At 39.5% G+C, this 25,068-nt stretch overlaps 1 protein-coding gene and 1 non-coding gene across 2 annotated transcripts in view; both read right to left on the reverse strand.

The window, feature by feature from the left end:
* WDR43 (WD repeat domain 43) overlaps positions 1-22,367 on the reverse strand; it is a 46,031-nt gene extending 23,664 nt beyond the window's left edge. The window contains exons 1-5 of the mRNA XM_015064196.3: positions 22,091-22,367; positions 15,151-15,288; positions 9,757-9,878; positions 4,754-4,874; positions 3,584-3,723 (exon numbers count right to left, since the gene is read on the reverse strand). Coding sequence (XP_014919682.1) covers positions 3,584-3,723; positions 4,754-4,874; positions 9,757-9,878; positions 15,151-15,288; positions 22,091-22,315 — 746 coding nt within the window. The 5' untranslated portion in view covers positions 22,316-22,367. The remainder of the gene's footprint in view (positions 1-3,583; positions 3,724-4,753; positions 4,875-9,756; positions 9,879-15,150; positions 15,289-22,090) is intronic.
* On the reverse strand, positions 4,286-4,370 carry LOC113592557 (small nucleolar RNA SNORD53/SNORD92). Its single transcript, XR_003412463.1, has one exon. It is a non-coding gene; the product is annotated as a small nucleolar RNA SNORD53/SNORD92 (small nucleolar RNA).
* Positions 22,368-25,068: the final 2,701 nt, after the last annotated feature.

Consider the following 25,068-nt stretch of genomic DNA (forward strand, 5'->3'; position numbering starts at 1 on the left):
ACTGTATGTTAACTGGAATTTAAATAAAAATTTTTAAAAAACTGTCATTCATTCCTTGTACCATATACACATATTAGCTCATAATGCAAGCCTTAAAACTAAATCTTTCAGAAGAAAACCTTTGTGACCTTGGATTAATTAAGCAAAGATCTCGAAACATGATCCGGACTACATCAATATTAAAAACTTCTCTTCGAAAAGACAACACACATACTAGGAGAAAATACCTGCAAAGCATATACTTGATAATGGGTTTATATTGAGAATATATATAGAATTCTCAAAACTCAGTAAGAAAACAAACCCACTAAAAAATAGGCCAAACATATGAACAGATACTTCATCAAGAAACATATCCAGATAGCAAACAGGACAAGATTCTCAACATGAGTGGCCATTAGGGAAATGCAAACTAAAACCACAGGGAGGTACCATTACATACCTATTAAAATGGCTAAGGTTGAATGATTATATCAAGCATTGGTGAGGATATGAAAGAATTTGCACTCTTATACATAGCTGGTCAGAATGTAAAATGTAAAATTGGTACTATCACTTTGAAAAAACTTGACAATTTTTTTCAGTAGCCCCAACGTGGGGCTTGAACTCATGACCCTGACATCAAGAGTCACATGCTCTACTGACTAAGCCAGCCAGGGGCCCAAACTTGGCAATTTCTTAAAAAGTTAAATATATATCATATGATCTACCCATGCACTCAAGGTATTTACACAAAAGAAATGAATCATATGTCCATACAAAGATTTATACACAAATGTCTGTAATAACTTTGTTTTAATGTTTTACACAACAGGTTTTATTTATTTATTTATTTTTAACGTTTGTTTTTTTCTTAATTTTATTTTTTATTTTGTAAAATTTACATCCTGGGGCGCCTGGGTGGCTCAGTCGGTTAAGCAGCCGACTTCAGCTCAGGTCATGATCTCGTGGTCCGTGAGTTTGAGCCCCGCGTCGGGCTCTGTGCTGACGGCTCAGAGCCTGGAGCCTGTTTCAGATTCTGTGTCTCCCTCTCCCTTTGCCCCTCCCCCACTCACATTCTGTCTCTCTCTCTCCTTCAAAAATAAATAAACATAAAAATAAAAGGAAGAACATGTGCAGTTTATTATACATCAATTATACCCCAATAAAGGTATTTTAAAAATTTAAGGCACAAATTAAAAAAAGAAAAAGACTAACAGTAAAAAAACATGATTTGCAAACACAATTCACAATCAGTTTGTTTTTATCAACTAGTGAGACTTTATACATTCACCAGTAAACAAGGGCACCTAGGTGGCTCAGTTGGTTAAGCGTCCAACTGACTTTGGCTCAGGTCATAATCTCATGGTTTGTGAGCTCTTTTGAGTTCAAGCCCCATGTCGGGCTCTATGCTGCTTCAGATTCTGGGTCTCCCTCTCTCTCTCTCTGCCCCTCCCCCACTCACTCACGCGCATGCTCTCTCCTTCAAAAATAAACATTAAAAAATATATATATATTCACCAGTAAGCAATCTTTCAATATTTTTGTGTATAGAAGAAAACTAAGAATTTTAGTGGATCACTTCTAAGTATTCCCATTTATGAATTCTTCATAAAACAATACTAATTCTAACTTGAAGCCATTTATACTATACATTGTTCAAAATCACTGCCATAAGACTACTTTATACAAAAGAAACTGGTATCTTAGCTCAAGAACAGGATAGTACTGTCCTTACAGTAATATGAAAGTGTTTTTTTGCTTAATTTTCACTCCGCAGCAAGAAGCCTTCAAATGTTATTTCCTAACAGAAATGTGTCTTTCAAAGGTAATCATCAGGGAACCTTAGGCTTCCTCTACCTACAAAACACAAAGTTTTCCATAAATGGTCTTTGGAGGCAGCCTTTTAATATGGGTTTTTAATTTTTCAAGTTTATTCCTCTGTTAGTAGAAGCCCACAGGCATACACATACTATTTGGGGGATGTTAAGACAACAGAAATCAATTTCTCTTTTACAGAAGAAATTTTGTAGGGGCATCTGGGTGGCTCAGTCAATTGAGCATCCAACTTTGGCTCAGGTCATGATCTCACGTCTTGTGGGTTCAAGCCCTGCACTGGGCTCTGTGCTGAGAGCTCGGAGCCTGGAGCCTACTTCAGATTCTGTGTCTCCCTCTTTCTCTCTCTCTCTGCCCCTCCCCCGCGTACACTCTGTCTCTCTCAAAAATAAACATTAAAAAAAATTTTTTTTTAAGGAGAAATTTTGTAGCTGGAGACCCCTAGGTCTAGGGAGCCAAACAGGTGAAGCATTTTTAAGACTGGAACATCCAAGTAGTGTCAGGAGGATTTGGTGGCCGATTTTAACTTTCTGGCATTACTAATTTCTTATGTAAGTGTTAAACGTTATAAAACTAAATTATCCCAGAAGGCATGCCTCAAAAAACAGACACAGGACAGAAAACCAACACAATGTGATTATGAAAGGATAATTAGGACTATGGCTCAGTTGATGGTTTGAAGGTGAACAGAAGTCCACATTAGATCTTATGAACCTTTCCCCACCCAACTACAAGGTTTATGCATTTGATGATTCCCACTTCTGAGTTATTTGGTATAAATTCATAGTAACTTTATATGATCAAGAACATGCTCAACTAACTGATTACTAGGATGAGAAACCAATTGTTTAAATCTCCACTTATTTTATCTGAACAGCAGGTGTTTAAAAAAAGTTAGCTTCACCATCAGTTCTCATAAAATCCAAGAAAACCCTTATTTTCTTAAATTTAAAAACTTTCTGATGGCCGTTTAATACCAAATTAATTTTTACTTTTAAAAGTAGTTCCAGGGGTGCTTGGCTGGCTCAATTGGTAGAGCATGAAACTCTTGGTCTTAGGGTTAGGTTCAAGCCCCACATTGGTTGTAGAGACTACTTAAAAATAAAATTTTAAAGGGGTGCCTGGGTGGCTCAGTCAATTAAGCATGCGACTCTTCATTTCAGCTCAGGTCATGATCCCAGGTTTATGAAATCAAACCCCAAGTCAGGCTGTGCATTGAGCATGGAGCCTGCTTAAGATCCTCTTTCCCTCACTTGTGCTCTCTCTAAAATAAAAATAAAATAAAATCTCAAAAAAAAAAAAAAAAAAGTAGTTCCAAGGAAAAATAGTAACAGCAATTACTGCAAAAAAGGGAAGAAGAAAAAAGGGGGGCACTACTGGGCATTCTCAGACATATCCAAGAAATTAAATGTCCTCAGTAAAACATCAGTAAATAGACATTACTGCACTAACCCAATGGTCCTTTTTCAAGAATATTAGACATTATCCTAAAATTTTTTAAGAAGGTTATTTATAACTTGCCCGGTCACAAAAATATTCAGACCCCTCTACCTCTAAGCAAGCAAGGATGTGGTACTATGATACAATGCTCTTAAATTTTTCTCATAAAGTCGGTTTTTTAGGCAGGCTCAATTCTTCATTACAAGTCAAGGTAAATCTAACGTTAAATACAATAAAGCAAGTCTCACATTCATCATTTATATTACCCATACAAGCTGTGACAGATTCCTTCAAGGCAACGCTACCTCCCAGGCCCAAGACTACATACCAGACGTTAAGTAGCCGGTCATGCACTGCTCCTGACAGGAAATAAAGGCCTGTGACCCCATCAAAGGGCTGGCTCTCACTAGGAGGTCTGACAGTAGTGAAGACGAGTGAGGAAACAGGCGTTGCATGTCCTGTGAAGTGCTAGAGAGAGTTCAGTCTCGTTTAGGAGAGGACACAGAACAGTGACAAAAGTGAAGGGTCCTTATGGACCATAAACAATACAGATGATCCATATATGAAATCAGAAGTCCAGACTAAAGGTAACAGCTAAATTTAATTCTAACAGTTAAATTTAATTTAAATTTAACTGAGATTATTTGTGCTACATTCCATGTACTTTCAAAAACTCCACCTGAGGGGTGCCTGGGTGGCTCAGTCAGTTAAGGCTCTGACTTCAGCTCAGGTCACGATCTTGTGGTTCATGGGTTCGAGCCCCACGTCAGGCTCTGTGCTGACAGCTCAGAGCCTGGAACTTGCTTCAGATTCTGTGTCTCCCTCTCTCTCTGCCCCTGCCCTGCTCATACTCTCTCTCTCTCTCAAAAATAAACATTAAAAAAAATTTTAATAAAAAAAATAAATAATTAAAACTCCATCTGAAAATCAGCATGCCCTAACAACTCCCATGGCCCTACCCACAATCTTTATTTTTTCCATCCTGCATTAAAGACCCGCTTAATTCTATCCATGTTTAAGGGGCGCCTGGGTGCTCAGACACAGCCAAGGAATTGTAGGTCTTCATTTTACTCTCAGTGAGTCGAAACCACAATTTTAAGGCATCATCACAGCACCAAATATACACCCCGTAGCACACTCAAAAATATAATACTACATATCCCCATAGTCAAATACTGCAAATGTAGTAAACACAAGATGCAAGGAAGAAATGAAACCTACTATATCATTATACAGCAGAGTAAAAGATTTTTAATTCAAATTCTACTTATTTGTCCTATTCATTTCTCATATCCATGTGAAACAGACACATCTAACCTATTAAATATCAACACACTGGATTTGGAAGCTAACTTTCATCTTCTGATTCTACTATTTGATATGCCTGAAAATAACAAATCTGTACTCTTAAAATGACATTCTATGGCTCAGACTTTCTGCCCTTCTCCATACTTACTCTAGACAAATGTTAGGCTTACAACTAATTTGATTCACTCACTCTGTAGATTTCTTTGGTCTCCAAAACCCATAGTTTGATTGTTCGACCAGCTGAAAGCAACATCTTTCCATCTGGGCTAATACACAGGGAACTGACGCTGCTGTTGTCACCTTTCCATTTGCTGTAAAGTGAAGAGAAACAGAAACATCTCCATGAATGGGGAGAAAACTTTATGCAGAGCAAAAAAGTAACAAAAAACAAATAAGGTATTAAAAATATCACTTAAGGTTCCATGCAATTATTCCCTAAAAGCCTGTGTAAGGTGACTAACCTTGAATCTAACACTAAGGTAAAGCCTACCCAAAGATTTTCAAGAGGTACCAGAAAATGGATGAGTAAGATTTAAGAATACAAAAATGGGTAGCTGTGTATCCTGTGTATGAGGTGGATTTTGTTAATGCCCAGGAAACTACCTGGCTGGCTGGACCTCCACAAGTCCATCCTATCCCCACCATGGTTCCCACACTATGTGGAAGCCTGGCCTTTAATTTACTTAGCAGCACAAATTACTTCTCAAGCTACAGTCCAAAAAGGTTATTTCTACCTCAAATCAACATAGGTGCACTCCCATCTGACAGAGTAAAATAAGTCAAGTATAGATGATCCCCTTCTAATACCTGAAATATGATTGGCATGAGTCTTTGTACTTTGTTGCACACATCAATATTTTTATAAACAAGGAGCTTGGTTATTCACTTATAAAATCAAGAAATAATAGTAGCAATCCTCTTACCAAAAGACATGAATTATAAAGTAAAAGAAAACACACTGCTCTGCCAATCACATTGGAGTATGTCAAACTACTCATTTGGAAAAACAAAAGTAGATTCCTCTCTTCTACTACACACACAAAAAACTTGACTAAACTAAAGCTAACAGATTAAAAATAAGTATTAAAAAGTGCACAGGAGAGTGTTTTTATAAGCCTGTTTTAGGAAAGGCCTTCCAAAGCAATTACAAACCAGAAATCATAATGGTAAAAATAACCTGATCTAAATAAGTAAAACTTCTGTACCACAAAATAAGTCATAAATTTAAAACCAAAAAGCTAGAAAATATCAAAAATATATACTACAGGAAAAAGATTAATACTCAGAATACATAAACAGCTCTTTATATTCAAGAACTAGATCAGATTAAAAAAAAAAAACTCAAAAATACACAAAAGATATAAACAGGCAATTCATAGAAGAAATACAAATTGTCAATAAACATGAAAACACTCACCCTCACTAGTAATCAAGGAAATGCAGCAATAATACAGGACATTTTTCCTTCACCCTTTTTTCAGTTGCTAACATTTTTGATAATTTCTCAACAATTCCCACAGCTTCAACATTTTATATTCATTATTCAACCCCTATTCACTTAATATACATATAAAAAAGACATGATCACCATCCCGACAAGTGTCCCTGAATCTATCTCCTCACTCGGCACTGAAAATGCTAGCAAAGAGCTAACACCACTGCTGAGCTCCCTCCCCAGCCTCCATTAAGAGCTCTGCAACTCAAAGTGTAACCTCCTACACCAGCATCACCTGGGAACTAAGAATGGACTCCCAAACCCGACCTAGACCTACTAAATCAGTTCTATCTGCATATGTAACTCACATGCACATCAGAGCTTGAAAAGCACTAGATCAGAAGATTCCTCTCTAGGAAATGTGACCGGTGCCAAGGTAATAACCCACATATACTGACATTCAAAGGCTTCCCCCTCACTCCACAAATGAAGCCCAGCAATTGAGCTGCCACCTACACAAGCCTTCCAATCAGTTTCTTCATGTTTCATTTTCAAATAGCAACAGGCAGCCAAGGATCCCCCGTCATTTCAAGAATGCCTTTAACTAACATAAAAGACAGAAGCTAAAATCAAGCTAAAATCAAACAAAAATCAACACATCCTCAAGAGGGAAATGATGTTAGGAACAAAAGAAAAATACTTTAAAATCCCATAATTATTATCTTCAGAGAGTTAGAAAATATTATATCCATGAAAGAAACATGATGCAACAAAAAGAAACATTAAGAAAACAAAAAACAAATCTCCCAGAAATTAAAAATATGGTTAGAGAAATGTAAAATTTCAATAGAAAATTTGGAAGGTAAAACTGAGGCAATCTCCCCGGTAACAGAAGAAAAAGACAAAAGGGAAACTAAGAGAGAACAAAGAAACCTAAAGGATCAGTCCAGGAGATGCAATATCTAAGTTACAACAGACAGTACTAGATAAAGATCAAAAAAATAGAGAAGATGCAATTATCAAATACATGCTACAAGAAAAATGAAGGAGTGCCTGATTGGCTCAGTTGGTTAAGCATCAACTCTTGATTTTGGCTCAGGTCATGATGATCTCAGGGTTCATGACAGAGCCCCACTCCCCTCTCCAGCCCAGGGCTTTGCACTGAGTGCAGGGAGGCTGCTTGAGGTTTCTGTCTCTCTCTCTGCCCCTCCCCTGCTCACACTCACTCTCTCAAAATAAATTAACACTAAAAAAAAGAAGAAAGAAAAATGAAGAGCAATTTTCTTCAAAAATGAAGAAAAAATAACCAATGAACCAATGCTTCAAAATCCTGAAGAAGAATTACTTCCAACCTAAAATTCCATATCTTCAAACTAGAATTAACTGTGAGGGTACAATAAAGGCGCTGGTGGACAAGCAAAATCTCAGTAAATTTACCATCAACACACTTTTCTTATGAAGCCACCAATTCATGTGTTTCACAAAAAAGAGAGTAACCCAACAAAGAGAAAAATGGGATCTAGGAAATAGAGGTTCCATTTGACAAGAGAATTTTCAGGATGATAATGTAAGAAAACCCCAGGATCCTCACTGTTCAGCAGACCTTGAAAGGTGACTGAGAAGTCCTCCAAGAAATATAATATAATTAACTGAATAACTGATGTGCTCCAAAATAACATGCAACTGTGAGGGTGAAAACGAGCTAACGACAAGTATATAGAAAACTAAGCAAATGAACAACAAGGAAATTATAAACCCCAAGAAAAGCAGAGTTTTGTGCCAAAAAATATAAACCTAGTAGAGTACAAGGCTTATCTGTAATAATATTTAAGCAGTCATAATGCAAACAAATAGCCCTTCATCAAAAAATCGTGATGGGGCGCCTGGGTAGCTCAGTCAGTTGAGCGTCCAACTTAGGCTTAGGTCATGATCTAACAGTTCGTGAGTTCAAGCCCCACGTCGGGCTCTGTGCGGACAGTTCAGAGCCTGGAGCCTGCTTGGGATTCTGTGTCTCCCTCTCTCTCTGCCCCTCCCTGCCTCATGCTCTCTCAAAAATAAACTTAAAAAAAAAAACCAAAAAAACAAAAAAACTGTGATGTTGGGAGAATGGAGAGGGTGAGAACTAAATCGTCATCGTCCATAGAAGTCAATACATAGTACCTAAAATGGTACACAATCCACTGACAGCAGCATAGGAATGCCAAGAATGGAGCTGGAAACACAACACTATGAGATAGTAGTGTGCATGAGAGCTCAGGCTCTGACCCAACCATTTCTCAACTGTAAAACAGGAACAGAGCCCACTCACAGTGCTATGGTTAAATACAATACTGTGTAGAATGCACTGAACAGAGCCTTAAACATTAGTCCCTATGTGAAGCACCTAACATTGTGAACTTTCACCCATGCAGCATTTTAAAAATACAGTTGTGTGGCCCCCACCCCAGACCCAGTGGGGTCTCCACAGGTGTTTCTGACAGTCATCGGTGTGGAAACTGACGCAACAGATAAATGGAGACAAAAACTTACTGAACCTCTAGGGAGATGACCTATTCATCTGCACCTCCCACCCCAAACCCTCATTCAAATTCTAAGCCTCTATTCACCACCCCATCTGCTGGCTCTTGACTTTCATGTATTATTTCAAATTCAACTTGTTTAAAACTCAACATCCATTTCCCTCTTCTGGCTATAATTTCTATGAACTGTGCCACATCACTTGCCTAGTAAGTTCACAAAACTGAAAATGGTTACATTTAACTTTTGTCATTTAATTCCCCTTTTCAGGCTCCCCAAATGTACTTGTTGCTATCTTCTTCATTCTCACTTTCCACTCTTACCATCCTACATTTAAACTACCACAACCACCTAGAATCTGGCTTCTCTGCCTTTGAACCTGCTCCTTTCCATATACTCTAGACAGTGCTGGCAGATCACCTTTTCTTAAAGCGTTATCTTGGTGACTTTATTCCCAAGACATGACCTTCAGTGGCTCTCTCCTGCTTACGACATAGAATCCAAACCTCTAAGTAGTTTTAATATAGTAGAAAAGCACTGTACCAGAATTCAAGACAGCAGGATATGAACTCCTTCCCTGCCATTTATTAGTTATAAGACCACAGGCACCATTATCCTTTTTAGGGTCCTTATCTACACAAGTTGAACTAATTCAACACTTACTGAACACTTACTATAAAGCCTATCACAGGATTACGTGCTTGAAACTGGAAGAGTTGGTTGAGATTTTTTATCTATGACAGTTAATGCCAGATTCTTAATATACTTTGGCCCACATCCTCTACCAGTCATTATTCCCTAGTACGTAAATCTTCCAATCTTTCACTTCCTTTTTCCCCAGACTTTGGTCTTGCCATTTCCCCACCTTCCTTCCCCCATCCTCTTCTATCCAAATAATACCTCTCCCAGAACGCCCAACTGAAATCCCTTCTCTTCCACCAGGCCTTGCCAACACTATCCACCTCATTTGACCAGTAATTACTTGCTACCTTATGTTTCCTCTTGTGCAGTTATTTGACTCTTGCATCATTTATTTAATGTTTATGTACTAAAATCTTGCATGCCTGATTTGATTTAAAGTTCCTTGAAAAGTCTATACCCTCATTAGTATCTATATTCCCTGTGTCCAATATCAGACTTTACCTACAGCCAAGAATAGTCTTGATTTATCAAACTCTAATGAATTTCCAACAGTAACCAAGTTACCCCTCCAATACCATAGAACCATCAATGTTACTCACCACTTTACTTTGCATGTCTGTGTATTCCATTCCACAATGTGTTTATCATCTGAACAACTATATAAACAGCCATTGTCTTGATGCCACTGTATGCAATTGACCTTGTTGTCATGTCCACCACTCTAAAGGTCAAAAAAAAAAATTAAAAGAAGAAACTCGTCTTATAGAACATAATTACACCCTGGAATCATTACAAAGAGTTAACAAAAAAGACAGGCGTTAACCTAACCAAAAACACCCTACCCTGCATCTATCCATTTCCAACATCAAAAATGAGATAAATCAGCTATAAATACATCAAATGTTAATTTTCCCTTCTCTGCTTCCCTTCTATGTTTTTACACACTTCCACATCATAAGTCAAAGAATGCTAGTCCTAAATGCCACTTGCTTTTCACAAGAATGCCAGCACTAAGGCAAGATAAAATACTTCATGTACAGTGGCAGAAAGTTTGTGACACTTGAGTGAACTAGTAAAGTCAAATCTTGGAGTTTAAAGTCAGTACTTCAGGTAAAAACCACATCTAATCAAAACTATCCTTGAAAATCCCTTTTTTAAAAACTATCAAAACCATCTCAATAAAGAAATCACTGTTTCTTCAAGTAAACACAAAATATCTCCTTGTGTTAAGGAAAATACGATACGAACAAGACTTTAACATACTCAGCATAGCAAGATGCTCATTCACTTAGAGGCACACAGGAATGGAGACATCAACTGGGGAAGAGCAAGTTCAACTCTCCCACCCACCTCACACACGTTCTGGGACAAACTTATTCGGCAGAATAAGGTGCGAAATCATCTACACTGTAAGCAATTGTGACTTTCACTCTGCTTGAATTCACATCAATTAAACGAATACATGAATCAACATCACGTACATATGTAAGCTAAGGATAAAACTCAAAATCACTACTTCTATTACATAGATTCTTCCTACCTCAAAAGAAAAATAGTTTTAAATGTTAAGTTCAAAGGCATCTGGGTGGCCTAGTCGGTTAAGTGGCTGACTCTTGATTTTGGCTCAGGTCATGATCTCACAGTTTGTGGGATCGAGCCCCACGTCAGGCTCCACAGGCTCTACGCTGACAGCACAGACAGAGCCTGCTTGGGATTCTCTCCTTCTCTTTCTGCCCTTCCCCTGCTCATGCACACAAACCTTCTCTCTCAAAATAAATAAACTTTAAATAAATAAATGTTAAGTTCAGATACTTCCCTTCGCTAATATGAGCTATCCACTCAAAGAACTAAATCCTGTATCATAGGATCCTATATCATAGACACATACACAAAGAACTGAATAAAAAAAACATGCACAGATAAATTCCACTGAAAGAATTTAGTAAGAAAATAAAATTTTCAGGGACACCTGGGTGGTGCACTCAGTTAAGTGTCTGACTCTTGATCTCGTCTCAGGTCATGATATCACATTTCATGAGTTCAAGCCCCACTTTGGGCTCTGTGCTGATGAACGGAGCCTGCTTGGGATTGTCTCTCCTTCTCTCTGCCTATCCCCCGCTTGTTCTCTCTCTCCCTCAAAATAAATAAACATCAAAAAAAATTTTTTTAAAGAAAATAAAATTTTCAAAAGTAGTAATCCAAGAGATATAAAGCAAAACAAAGTAACATTTTCAGTCTGTCCATCTAGCAATTTGCTTATTAGCATTGTAATACCCATAGTGGTAGGGTTGCAGAAAAAAATAGCACTATCATACATTGATAGGAGCTAGTATGCCCTTTTGAAAAACAATCTAGCAACTGTACATTTGTTCATTCACTTACATATTCAATAAACATTTACACAATACCAATTATATGCCAGGCACTGCACTAGGCCAATACACTAGGCCAATACAATATACTATTACATCTAAATCCCAATAAAAGCATGCAAGATAGGTTATAGAATACCAATTTAAGAAATGAGAAGACAAACTACTTATCCATGACCACATAACTAGAAGGATTCAACCTCAGGACAGACTAGGTCCAAAGCCTGATCCCTTTCTATTTCACCATATCATCCCAACACTCTTTACTCTGACCTCCTTGGTTACTATTTAATAAACTCATTTCCTATTAAAGATTTATGTATAGGGGCGCCTGGGTGGCGCAGTCGGTTAAGCGTCCGACTTCAGCCAGGTCACAATCTCGCGGTCCAGGTCACAATCTCGCGGTCCGTGAGTTCGAGCCCCGCGTCGGGCTCTGGGCTGATGGCTCAGAGCCTGGAGCCTGTTTCCGATTCTGTGTCTCCCTCTCTCTCTGCCCCTCCCCCGTTCATGCTCTGTCTCTGTCCCAAAAAATAAATAAATGTTAAAAAAAAAAAAAAAGATTTATGTATAGAGGCTCCTGGGTGACTCGGTCAGTTTAATTTCTGACTCTTGATTTTGGCTCAGGTCATGATCTCACGGTTCACGGGATCGAGCCCTGCCATCAGGCTCTGCACTGACAGCATGGAGCCTGCCTGGGATTCTCTGTCTCCCTCTCTCTCTGCCCCTCCCTCCACTACACACGCATACACTCTCTCTCTGAAAAATAAAGTTTAAAAAAAAGATTTATGTATAATCCCATGAAATACCAAAATGATCTAAAAAGGAGTTCTAGGCTCCATCAGCATTATGTCCACGACCACAGTAACTGAGTAAAGCAACTATCACACTGCACAGACGGCTAGGTACCTGCTCATCACAAGACTGATAAAATCAAAGGATGGGCTCCCAACTACAGTGGGGTAAAAGCCTACACGAAGATCACACTTGACTTGGAGAGGAGGGAGGAAATAAGGGAGATTCCCTTCTTACTAATTATACCTCTAAATAATTTGTTTTACAGTTGTGTTTTTATAATCTTTAATATGAAAATAAGTAACATACTTTTAAATGCAGACTTAAAATCAGACAAAATGTTTTATCTATCAAATCACCTAGGTTTCTGTTAATGTTATTGCTGGTTTTTTTTTTTAATGTTTTAAGTATTTATTTTGAGAGAGACAGACAGCACAAGTTGGGGAGGGGTAGAGAGGGTGAGAGAGGATCTCAAGCAGGCTCCATGCTGCCAGTGCAGAGCCCAGATGTGGGGTCTAAACTCACGAAACCATGAGATCATAACCTAAGCTGAAACCACAAGTGAGACACTTAACTGAGCCGCCCCAGGTGGCCCAATGTTATTGCTGTTTTAATGGGAATATTCAATGGTGGAAATAATGCTACTGGAATACAGGTACAGTCTTTTCATTGCTGACATAAGTAAAATTAGAAGAATGCTTCTAGAAAAGTATTTGTATACTATGCCTAAAATGCCTTAACATTAAAACACTCTGACTCATTACTTACAGGTAATTTTGGGAATGGAATCCATGTAAACAGATAAAAAAAATGTGTAACAACAACAAAAAATTAGAAGCCACCTTAACAGTAATAGCTAAACTGCCAAGGGACTATCCAATTTAGTGGGATTTTAGGCAGTCACTGAAAATGTTTATAACTAGTTCTTGAAAAATACAAAAATGTTGTAATTGATTTAAAATTTTTTAATGTTCATTAATTTTTTTGAGAGAAGAGAGGACAAGCAGGGGAGGGGCAGAGAGAGAGAGAGACACAGAATCTAAAGCAGGCTCCAGGCTCTGAGCTGTCAGTGAAGAGCCCAATGCAGGGCTGGAACTCAGGAACTGTGAGACCATTAACCTGAGCTGAAGTCAGACACTTAACCGACTAAGCCCTGCTCATGTTGTAACTTAATGGAAAATATCAGGATACGAAATAAGAACTGTATTTCTTAAACATGTACATAAAGAAATGCACAATCTATTAAATCTCTCTCAGTGGTAGATAGAAGAGTAATTTTTTTTTTCTCTTTTCGACGTAATGTAGTTCCAAATTATCTATGGAGCATGTTACTTAAAAGAGAAAACAGGAGGGGCGCCTGAGTAGCTCAGTTGGTTAAGCATCTGACTTCGGCTCAGGTCATGATCTCACAGTTTGTGGGTTTGAGCCCCACGTCAGGCTCTGTGCTGACAGCTCAAAGCCTGGAGCGTGCCTCAGATTCTGTGTCTCCCTCTCTCTCTGATCGTGTTGTCTCTATCTCTCTCTCTCTCTCAAAAATAAATAAACATTAAAAAAAATTTTAAAAAGAGAAAACAGGAGGGTGCCTGGGTGGCTCAGTCTGTTAAGCGTCCAACTCTTGATTTCAGCTCAGGTCATGATCATTCATGGTCATGAGTTCAAGCCCCTCGTTGGGCTCCATGCTGAGCATGGAGCCTGGTTAAGAGATTCTCATTCGCTTTCTCTCTCTCTCTCTTAAAAAAAAAAAACTAAAATAAAATAAAATAAAAGAGAAAACAGGGGTGTCTGGGTGGCTAAGTCCATTAAGCATCTGACTGTTGATATCAGCTCAGGTTCATGAAGCTCAAGTCAGGTTCTGGACTAACAGCAGGGAGCCTGCTTGGGATTCTCTCTCCCTCGGTCTCTGCCCCTCCCCCACATGCACACACACTCTCATACTCTCTCAAAATAATTAAACTTTAGGAAAAAAAACTTAGATTAAAAAGAGAAAAAACACTGTTTGATTCACATATACAGAAAGCATTCCTAAAGAAAAAGTTCAGCAAACACTAAAAACATAATGTAGTAGATAATGTCTGAAACAAATCATTCTAAGTTAAATCACTGTCCTATAGTATATATTTGCTCTGTGATACTGGGGCTAGGACTCCAAACCACATTCTTGCTTTGCTAGCTGCATGGCCAGTAGGCTCCACCAATAAGGGGTGCTAGAGGGAGACAAGGCTGGAGGAAGAACAAGGGACCTGTTCCTTCCTGTCTTCTAGTGTATATCAGCCCAGACTATCTTTACCCCAACAAGGCAATGCTTCTGGCAGCAGCTGAACCCAATATGCAATTTTTCCAACCCCTGGAATAGTCTCCTCCCCTCCTTTCAGAGACACTAGCAGTCAGCTAGAGCTCTGTCCTCAGAGGTCTGGACCTCAAGTCCATGGGGCCACTCCTCCTCAAGAGACAGCAGCATAGAAAGCAATACCTGTTCCTTAAAGGTCTGAGTTGCAGCAATAATCCCACTGCCTCCTTTGTTCTCTGGCCCTGGAAGTGGTGAGCTCTTTCCTGCAGTCACTGTTTGTGATACCTTGAACTTATTACCTCTATTTTAAACCTCATCAAAAGTTCTTCGTATTCTGACATATAATGAAGATTACATTACCTGTCACAGCTATTAGCAAATATCACTATACACAGTTTTAAATGTGGGAGCAGAAATATGTGCCTATAGTACAGATCCTACAGCATTATCCTGAACTGTTGTTTTTAATAAATCTCTAATAGTTTCCCCACCATCTTTTATATACAATATATGTCTGTGCACATACAAATATCTATACTTACTATCAATTTACTGTGCAATTCTCCTTTTACTGTACTGTATAATAAAATACTACCAACTGCTGTACCAAGAGCCAACAAGTCAATCTGGTTACTCGGTCCTATAGCCTCTGATTTCCTTTTTTTCCTCTGGGGACTTTCCTGGGGGGGGGGAAGAAAAAAAGAAAAAACAATTATGTATTTCAATACAAGACATCATTAATGCATAAATGCAAATGCCCACTAGACAACAAATGAAATGACTGCTACCAAAAGACACTTTAAAGACAGGGGTGGGGGAATTCACTCTCAAATGCTTTCTTTCTATTTAGGAAAAAAAAAAAAAAACTACTCCAATGAAAAGAAGAGCTTGTAAGTCTCAGTCCCTGCCTCCTACCTCTCTGGAAGGGAGGGAGCAAAGACAACATGGTATGCTCTTGGTATTCTCTTAAAAGATCCATGCAGCCTCACTGCTGCTTCCACTTCTCAGAAATGAACCACTCCTGATAGGTCCAAGGGAAGCCTCCACTCCCAAGCAGAGATTATAGACCCAAGCAACCAACACTTTCCCTTTTCCTCTCATCTTTCCTTTGTGTTCTACCTTCATTCCCAGGAGGGGACTCTAATGTTTTTATAAACACACATTTATTTCGGTTTCAGTCAAAAAAAAAATCATTGTAACTAATAGCTCACACTAGAAGTTGCTCTAGTGTGTGAGAATTAGGGTTAGTCAGAAAAGTTCCATGCAGTCTTGGTGATCCTAATGACTTAAGAGGCCCAAGTTTCAATCTAATGTCTAATGCCACAAGACTTCTTTGATTTACTTCAAAAATAATACTAACAGCTCCCATATGCCAAAAACAATCAATGATCACATCACATCAAAGTATATTTATAATGCTGAAAATTTACCATTTCAGAACTTCTCTTCCATATGTTTTTTTAAATTAAAGCTTGCCAGCCTGTACTTTAGCATAAAGTGCTGAGAAAGCCATTCTTTTAATATAAAACATTGTTCTAATATAAACCACTAACCCTGGAAAAAGAACATATTCTCAATAGTGCAAGATCTTTGCTCTAGAGCAAAAACAACAGAAAATTTGCCCCAAAAGCCACCAACATAAACTATCATGTTACAAATACATAAAAAATATCAAAGAGGAGATTTATACAGCATTTTCCATTTTTTTTTAGTTTTCTTACGGGGCTGTTACATTTGAAGAATTTTATTCATTTGAACACTTAGGTCACAAAAAGTAAAAAGATTTAACAAAAAATAAACTTTTTATATATAGAAAAAAATACACATTTTGCAAGTCCTGAGGAAATGTATCTACGTTAATAAACCCCAAAGAGAAGTTACAATTAAAAGCCAAACTATAAAAGTCTGATGGTCTTATCAGTAATTTAATTTGCTTAAAACATTGAAACCTTAGCACAAGCAATGTCCTATGTCCCACCTTCAGTTAAACAAATGACTAAAGCCAAGTCTGAATGATCCCGCAAGGCAGATGTGGTTTCTGCACAAGGTTATAAACACAAACACCTATTTCAGGCAAGGGCAGTGGGGGAAAGTATACCAACCTCCTACTACACCTCATCAGAAAACTCTTCTCTGAAAGATTCTAGAACTTATTTCTCCAACTCTTGGTTTTCCCAAATCAAATCAAAATTATCCACACTGAGGTTTCTAATGTGTGAAACATATGCTGGTCCAAATATGTATATGTGTTTTTGGAGATACGAATTTGCACTAAAAAGCACAAAGAAATTTTAGAAATTAAACATTAACATATTCAAAGCCCTAATTTCCCCATCAACAAAATCTGTATTTTGGGGAGAAGCAAGCAGAGACAAGTGGAGGAGCATCCACAGAACCTATGCCCAATTTTGAGGATTACTGGTCTAAACCTAAATAATAACACAAGTAACACATCTCAAAGAACTACTGACTCATGCATATTTTCTCTGAGTTGGACGATCTTTTTAAAAATCACTTCCAAGTTAGCAGGATGAGCATGTCTGAACAAGTCAACCAGATAAGCTTATGTAAGCAACGTGCATTTTAGTGAAATCTACTATTTTAAATACTACCCCATTACCAAATATTTCTGAAACCAAGAATTTAAAGCTAATATTTATAGATTATGATAGACCTTTGTCAGCATTTTCTTTCTGAACCTGTTGCTCCTGTGATCAAAAACTTCAATGATTCCCCAGAGAACAGTAAATCAATATAAACAACTTGTATTCAAAAGCATCTGCAATTTGCCTCCAACCCACCTTTTCCAACCTTATTTCTAATTCCATCTTTACATTACACCAATCACTAACACTTTCCCATTTTGCTTCTGCTTTTCCCTGAACCTGGAGGGGTCTTTTCCTGCTCACCTCAATTTTTACCTGGTTAAAAATCTACCCATGCTTCAAGGTCCACCTCAAGTCTCATCTCTCCACAAAAATCTCTTCTTTCCCTTAAGGCACACATCATACTGTGCTCTGCATTACAGACACTGCACATCTGAATTGTCCATTTCTTCCCTGATGTCTCAGTCATACTCAGTTTTACTTCCTCTAAAGTGCCTAACACAATGTCATGTGCACACTCATTATTTACATATAATTATATAAAGTAACGAAAAGGGTAGGCTACTTTAATTCATATTTGTGATTGGAAAATTGAGAGTTCCTGGGGGTACCAGGAGTGAAGCCCAAAAAAAATGTGATTTCTTACAGAGTCTTTTTCAATGTTGAAAGTCTGACTGAGCTAAACAATAAAGAGCAACACCAATCTGAAAAAGTTTATCAGCATTTGATCCAAAAGGCAATCAAAAGGCTGGGTGAGAGTGTCACCAACATATGTGCAGGATTTACAAAATCAAGACAGGGCAGATGTGAAAAACAGAGGAAAAAAGCACATCCATTGATGAGAAGTCTGAATTTGACCAATTAAGCAATGACGTTTTAGACTGAGATCCCAGAGTAAGAAGAGTTTACATGGACAGCCAGTACACACACTCATAAAAATACATATATGTAAGCGAAACAAGTTCCACAAAAACCATATCCTTTCCCAAGCAAAACACACTCTGATGGTCTATTTCATTTAACACTATCACAACCCACTAATCTGTCTCATAATCCACTAATGGATCAAAACTATTTTTGAAAAATTCTGACCTCCAGACACCAAAAATTATGCCAAAGTTTCAAGTTTCATTCTGCAATTAGTCTCCTAGGCCTTTTCTTGGCCTATCTTATCATTTCTCTGGCAAATGTTTAGGTTTCATAGATAACAGTGAACAAAATGTGTGCATTTTACATATAATTACATACAGTCTTTATATCAAAAACACTTAAATTCTAATACACAGGAACTTCTATTCCTGTCAACAGGATCTAATCTGCAAACTTTACCTTGTTTTCAAGTTCAAATACTGGAGAGACCCTAAGATAGAGCATCATGCAGGAACACAACCAGACTGTACTACATCTCCAAGGGATGAGAATGGGAATACTCAGCTCAGATTCTTGCTAAAAACATTCTTAATGCTACTGTGCTTGCCCTGTCTCATGGCTGAAATCCATGTGTTTCATTCAACAAGTACTAAGCTGCGTGAGACCATTTTAACTGCAGTGACAGCAAAGGAGCATAAACACATTTCCTGTGGTAGCTAACAGTCGACAAGGCCTGTTTCTTCAGAGCTGTACATCAGCTAGGGAAGGAAAAGTAGAGAAGTTTGAGAGATTTAAGGGGCAATGAAATACCAGGGTCAGTTACTAGGTGGCTCAGCCACTTCCTCCGTGGCTTTGGCATAACATCTCTGCCTCAGTTTACACACGTACACCTGAGGAGCTGTAAAAACAGCCATCTGTCGATAGTCCATCAGTCTGTCTTCTTGCACTTTGCTTATCCTCATTAGAGGTCCTCTTCCCCCAGGCCCCATCAACCAAATGAAATGCTCAGCTATATAACATGTACAAAAACCCTCCAAACACTACTGTGGCATGTGAAGTATTAGAATCATTCTGTGACCAAGAACAAGAAACAGCAATCCGATTTTTCTAAACATTTACGAAGTACTGCTTTAATTCTTGTTACCCAGCAACCAACTCATTTTTCTCCACTCAGTAGTAATGCCACCAAACTTTGTCTTTGGGTGGCAAATTGCCAATCACTAAACCAGATACAAGATACCATTACAAAATGATTTACAGTGAGGAATGTTAGCAGTAAATAGTAAAATGAACCCATAGAGAATGCTAACTGAAGCATTCAATAACAATTAACATTTACTGAGCACTTACTACAGCAGTCATATAATTCTCTGAAGACTCTGAAAGGTGTGTGGCATAATCTCCACTTCAGGTTTGAGTGCCAAAAACCTTAACACTGGGAACACTGGCTTCAGAATAACATCCATTTCAAGCCTCATACTCTAATCCTCAAAGACGGGAAATGGAAGGGTTTAAGATGAGAACATCTTAAAACTTAAGTGACAAAGATCATAACCCAGGGGCCTGGGAGCAGACACTGAAGCAGCTGCTATAAATCACTAACCATTTTCTAGCTTTAAAAAATTATGTGACTTTATTTTACCCCAAAATATGTGTGCGCATTCAAGAAAACTGCTTCTCCCCTCTCATCTTCAAGTAAAATTGATGTTCTAGAAGGATACATCTCCAATATGACAAAGACTGGATGTCTCTACATTCCTCCAAGTTCTCAATTCTGTGACTCAAGATCTAGGGTTACCGCGTGAGAAAAGTGGACAAGGAGTCAGAGTACCTCAATTCTAGTGGCCACAATCTCTTCTTTGGTTATTAAAGCTTCAGTGAAGTCACTTGAATTTTCTTAGTTCTGATTCTGTTCTTAAAAATCTTATTTCAAAACATTTCACAAAGTTATGTGGCTAAAACAAGAGCATACAGATAAAAGGATACTGAAGCCTACAAAAACTTTTAAGTAGCCACACTCTCATTTTTCAATTAAGCCTTCCAAACTAGTGACTTGCTCAATGTGACAAAAGCCAAATTTGAGTTGAGTCCTGGGTATGAAACCAAATTCAGATATTTTTCTATATCAGACTGATATACATAACCTAAAACTATGACTTTCAACAGGAAATTTGTAACTAGGCCAAAGTTTTATTCCTGAGGCACAGAATGTGACTTAAGTCGACAGAAAATCAAAGGGGGGTGAGGCAAAGAGGGATGGGGGCAGGCAACAAACTTCTGTCAACCTAATATTAACTGTTTGTTGTACATAATGGAGAACTAAGCCCTAAATACCTGGGTTCTATTTCTGTTTTTGGTTTTCTGCAAGTTGCTTAATTTTCCAGAGCCTCAGTTTCTTCTTCACAAGACAAAAAGTTAATCCCTCCCTGCCAGGACTAACCATACAAACATGAGATATCAATAATGACCAGTGGTTGTAGCACTTACATTATTCTAAATACTTATGTGTTATTAAACATGTTCACCTTCACAACCATTCTATGAGGTGGGTATTATCACTCCTGTTTTACCAATGATGAATCAGAGGTATAAAAACTACTGAATTACTATGAAGCCAAACCTAGATTAAATGTAAGCAGTAGAGCTTGGATCCATGCATCCAATCATTGTTCCAGATTTTCCCTCAGCATCAATATTGTCATCTCTTTATAGGACTGTTAAGATAGAAACATAGAAAATAATTTTGAAAAGGAAAATTATGCAGATTGCTCTAACTTTAACAATGACGCCTATGTTTTTTTTAAGAGTCTGAGTTCACCTTAAGAGCCCCAAAAAGGTTTCTTTTAATAATCAACTAAAGTCACTTCATCTAGAAACTATGAAAAGCTATCTTAAGATGTGAAAAATACCTAAATATACTCATCCAAAGCATAGTTAGATGTACCCCTACTTTCAACCTAAAAATTTAGCAGAAAGCTCCCCACGTAGTCAGATGGAGTTAAAACTCTGTCTTAAATACTAGCTTTTGAAGTTTTACCCATAGTGTCAGCTAAACACGATACCTGAGGCTTCCAAATCACATTAGAATGATTCCGTTTGACTACTCTATACCTGTAGTACCCACGTGCGTGTGAGTTAGAGCAGACGTAGTCTAGTGACTAAACAGTGAGTGGCATCTTACCTGAGATGGGGCCCTAACAGTGAAAAGCCTTCCCTAACTCGGCAGTATCCCATCTAAAAAAACTTCACCTGGATTGACATTCATTAAATTAAACCGGCCACTTCACTTTACCTCCACATCCTATAGCAGACTTCAGACTTGGTTTAAAAAGGGTGTATAAAGGGGAAATTGAGATGTTAAAAAATAAAAAAGCATATAGTTTCAAAATACTGAGAATGGAAACAAACCTGGGAAAGTCAAGAGTTTCAAGAGTGAGAGTCCCACACACTGGACGTGGAAGAGAACACGTGGTGAGCTGCACCCAAGGGTTGGGGCGGGGGGGGGGGGGGAAGGGGGGTGTCCGGAAGCAAGGAAACAGACTCACTCATTCCAATCGCCTAAGGCAAAGCCGATGAACTAGAGGAATCGGAAAAGAACAGTACAGTCCCAAGGAAGGACTCTGTCAAAAGCCAAGACACTGAAGAGCACATGTTGATGCGAGAGGCTTGGCAGAAGCGAGCCGCCCTGGGGGACCGGGGGCCTATGCGAACATGGCGGCCCCGACGACAGCGGGGCGCGGGGCACAGACCGCATGGAGTCAGTCGGTGGGACTCCAGTCAACGGCCCATCGGATCCAGCCGCGCCCTCTTTCGCTACCCTGCGGACAGGCCGCACACGGGACTGGCGAAGTGGATGGAGTCCGCGCCGCCGCTGCCACGCTCTGTGCCTCCTCGCCCCGGGCCTCGCAGGGCCGCGCGAGCTGCCGGGCCACGCGCCGTGGGGCCGAGGGTGCACTGAGGCCGAGCCCGGGCGGACGCCCGCCCCCCGCCGTCCCGCCTGCTTTACCTTGGCCTGCAGCCGCGCTGGCGCCCAGGCCAGGCAGGTGCAGGTACCGCTGAGGTGCGCGGAAGGCACGTACTCTTGGTGCAGCCTATTGTTGGCTGTCTCCCACACTCGCAACTGACCGTCGGCAGACGCCAAAGCGAAGTAGGCCTGGTTCAGCGGGGAGAAGGCGCAAGGAACCCCTGCCGGGGACAGGGGGTCTGCAACACCACGGCCGCCCGCCGCCATTGCTGCCCTGGCTCCGCGGCAGCCACGTGTTCGTCTGTGCGCATGCGCACCGGCGCGGGGCGGGGCCTGGAGGGAGGAAGTCGGGAGGAGGGAGCGTAGACAGCCGAGGGAGCGGCTCCTCGCGTCTTGAGCAAGCGTTGGGCGGACCCAGCCTGTGGACGGTGGCCCGGAGGGCCCAAGGCTAACTTATACTGCGGGGGAGGGGACTGTGGAGGGACGTGACCGCAGACTGGAGAGCGGGACATTTCTTTTCAAAAAAAAAAGAAAGAAAGAAAAAGGTTTGGGTTTGTTGTTTTTTTTAAATTATAACATGATTGAACTCAATGTTTAGAAGAAATAATCACATAACTCCATGATTGTGACATTTGTTTTCATTTTTTCTTATCCACTTCCACGCTATAATTATGTGCACACATAACACACGTAATTTATTCAGACATCATAGTGTAAAAGTAATGGTAGGAGCTGCTTATTTCGTCAGGATTAATCCCATGTTACTACATCAAATAGACAATTTGTAATGACTCCAGAATGTTTCAACAAATCAATGCATTCTAATTCAAGAAATGCCAGATATTATTCAGCCCACACAGCTTATTGCCTAGCGGTAAAGACAAAAAACACCACCTTCAGGGATATAGGAAGACTCTGAAGCTTTACAAACAGGGAGTGCCAAGGTAACATTTGCGTTTTAGATTATTTGGAATAACAAACAGATCTACATTTCTTAAAAGGCCTCCTGGCCTCTGGATGGAGATGTAAGAGGGGCAAGAATGAAAGCAGACACACAATACAGAAGGACACTGGTGGGCTGGACTCAGATGAAAGCAGTAAATGTGGGGAGAATGACCAAATTCCACATGTAACCTGAAATTAGAGCCAACCAGGTTTGCTAAATGATTGCAAAGGGTAAGAAAAAGACAGGTGAAAGATGATTCTAAGGCCTGAACAAACTACTAAATGGTGATTCCATCAGCTGGATTGGGGAAACGGGTTTGGTTGGAGTGGAAATCAAGAGTTCTGTTTTGGACAGTTAAGTATGATATGCCTATTGTACCTCCAAATAGAGTTGTTCAGGAGGAGCTGGCTATAAGAGAAGATCACCGAGATAGAAGTTTGGATGCATTGGCATACAAATGCTTTTTGAAACTGTGGGACTAGTCAGAGCATTTTGGGTATAAGTGAAGATAGAAAAGAAAACTTAGCCCCAAAATGTGCCAACCTTCAGAGGTCAGGAAGAGGAGGAAGATCCAGCAAAGAAGATGAAGAATGGGTAACAGGTAGGATGAAAGCCCAAGAGAATGAAATGCCCTGGAAACCAAATCTTTATAAGGATTTAGGAAGCAAAACTGATCAAAAACATGTCAAAGATTGTAAGATGAAGACTGAAAACGAACCAGGATTTGGCAAGATCAAGGGCGTTGGTGACTTTTCAAAAACAGTTGAGGGGTGCCTGGCCCAGAAGGTAGAGCATGCAACTCTTGATCTCGGGGTTATGAGTGCAAGCCCCACGTTGGGTGTGAAAACTGCTTTAAAATAAAATCTTAAAAAAAAAAAATCCAATAGGGGCGCCTGGGTAGCTCAGTCAGTTAAGCATCAGACTTGGGGGCTAGGGTCATGATCTCACGGTTCGTGAGTTAGAGCCCCACTTTAAGTGAGTTTGAGCCCTGCATCTGGTGAGCACAAGTCCCACTTGGGTGAGCCCCGCTTCTCTCTCTCTCCCTCTCAGCCCCTTGTGGAATTCTCTCTCTCCCCGTCTCTCTGCCCCTCGCTCACTTGCGCTCTCTCTCTCTCTCTCTCTCTCTCTCTCTCAAAAACAAAACAAAAGCATTTGGGGTGGGAGACTTAGTGTAGAGGGTGAGAAAGAAAAAAGGAGGTGAGAAAGTGCAGAAAAGGGATTTTCAGAAACGTTTTCAAGGACTTTGTTGTAAAGGAGCATATATGAATCTGTATGAAGAAAAGTCTGAGCTAGAGTTATAGATTAGTTAGTCACAAATATACAAGTAAAAATAAAAGCTTGTTGTGCACTCACCATATGTCAGGTACTATGCTAAGTATTTTGTGTGCATTAATCCATTCAGTCTTCACAACAACCCTAGGAAGTAGAAACTATGAATATCTCCATTTTTCAGGTAACAAAACTGAGGTATAGAGCTGAGCAGTAAAGGAGGAGTTGGATTTCTAACTAAGCCATCTTTGAGTATAAACAATTTGACCCAATGAGACTATATAAAACTCAGGTCGATGACCCTTCAATACCCAAAATATCATTCATTGACCTCCTCCTTTTCAATGATCTTGGCCTCTACCTTACTTACTCTCATGGTCACGTCTCAGACCTTATCATTACAATAGCTGCACCCCCTTCCTAATCTCAATTTTCCCACACCACTCTCTAACCATTAACTCCTATCTTTCCGGAAGGCTTGCTCCCTCCAGCTCCTTAAGGGCTGCTCCTTCCTCTTAATTTATATTTTTATGTATTTTTAATTTTTAAAAAGTTTTTAAATGTTTATTTTTGAGAGAGAGAGAGAGAGAGAGACAGAGTGCGAGCAGGGTAGGGGCAGAGAGAGGAGACACAGAATCTGAAACAGGCTCCAAGCTCCAAAAGCAGGCTCCAGGCTCCGAGCTGTCAGAACAGAGCCTGACATGGGGCTCAAACCCATGAACCATGAGATCATGACCTGAGCAGAAGTCAGATGCTTAACCAACTGAGCCACCCAGTTGCCCCCTTAATTTATCTTAAAGTCTAC

The sequence above is a fragment of the Acinonyx jubatus genome, chromosome A3 (assembly GCF_027475565.1).
Source record: "Acinonyx jubatus isolate Ajub_Pintada_27869175 chromosome A3, VMU_Ajub_asm_v1.0, whole genome shotgun sequence".
NCBI lineage: Eukaryota > Metazoa > Chordata > Mammalia > Carnivora > Felidae > Acinonyx > Acinonyx jubatus.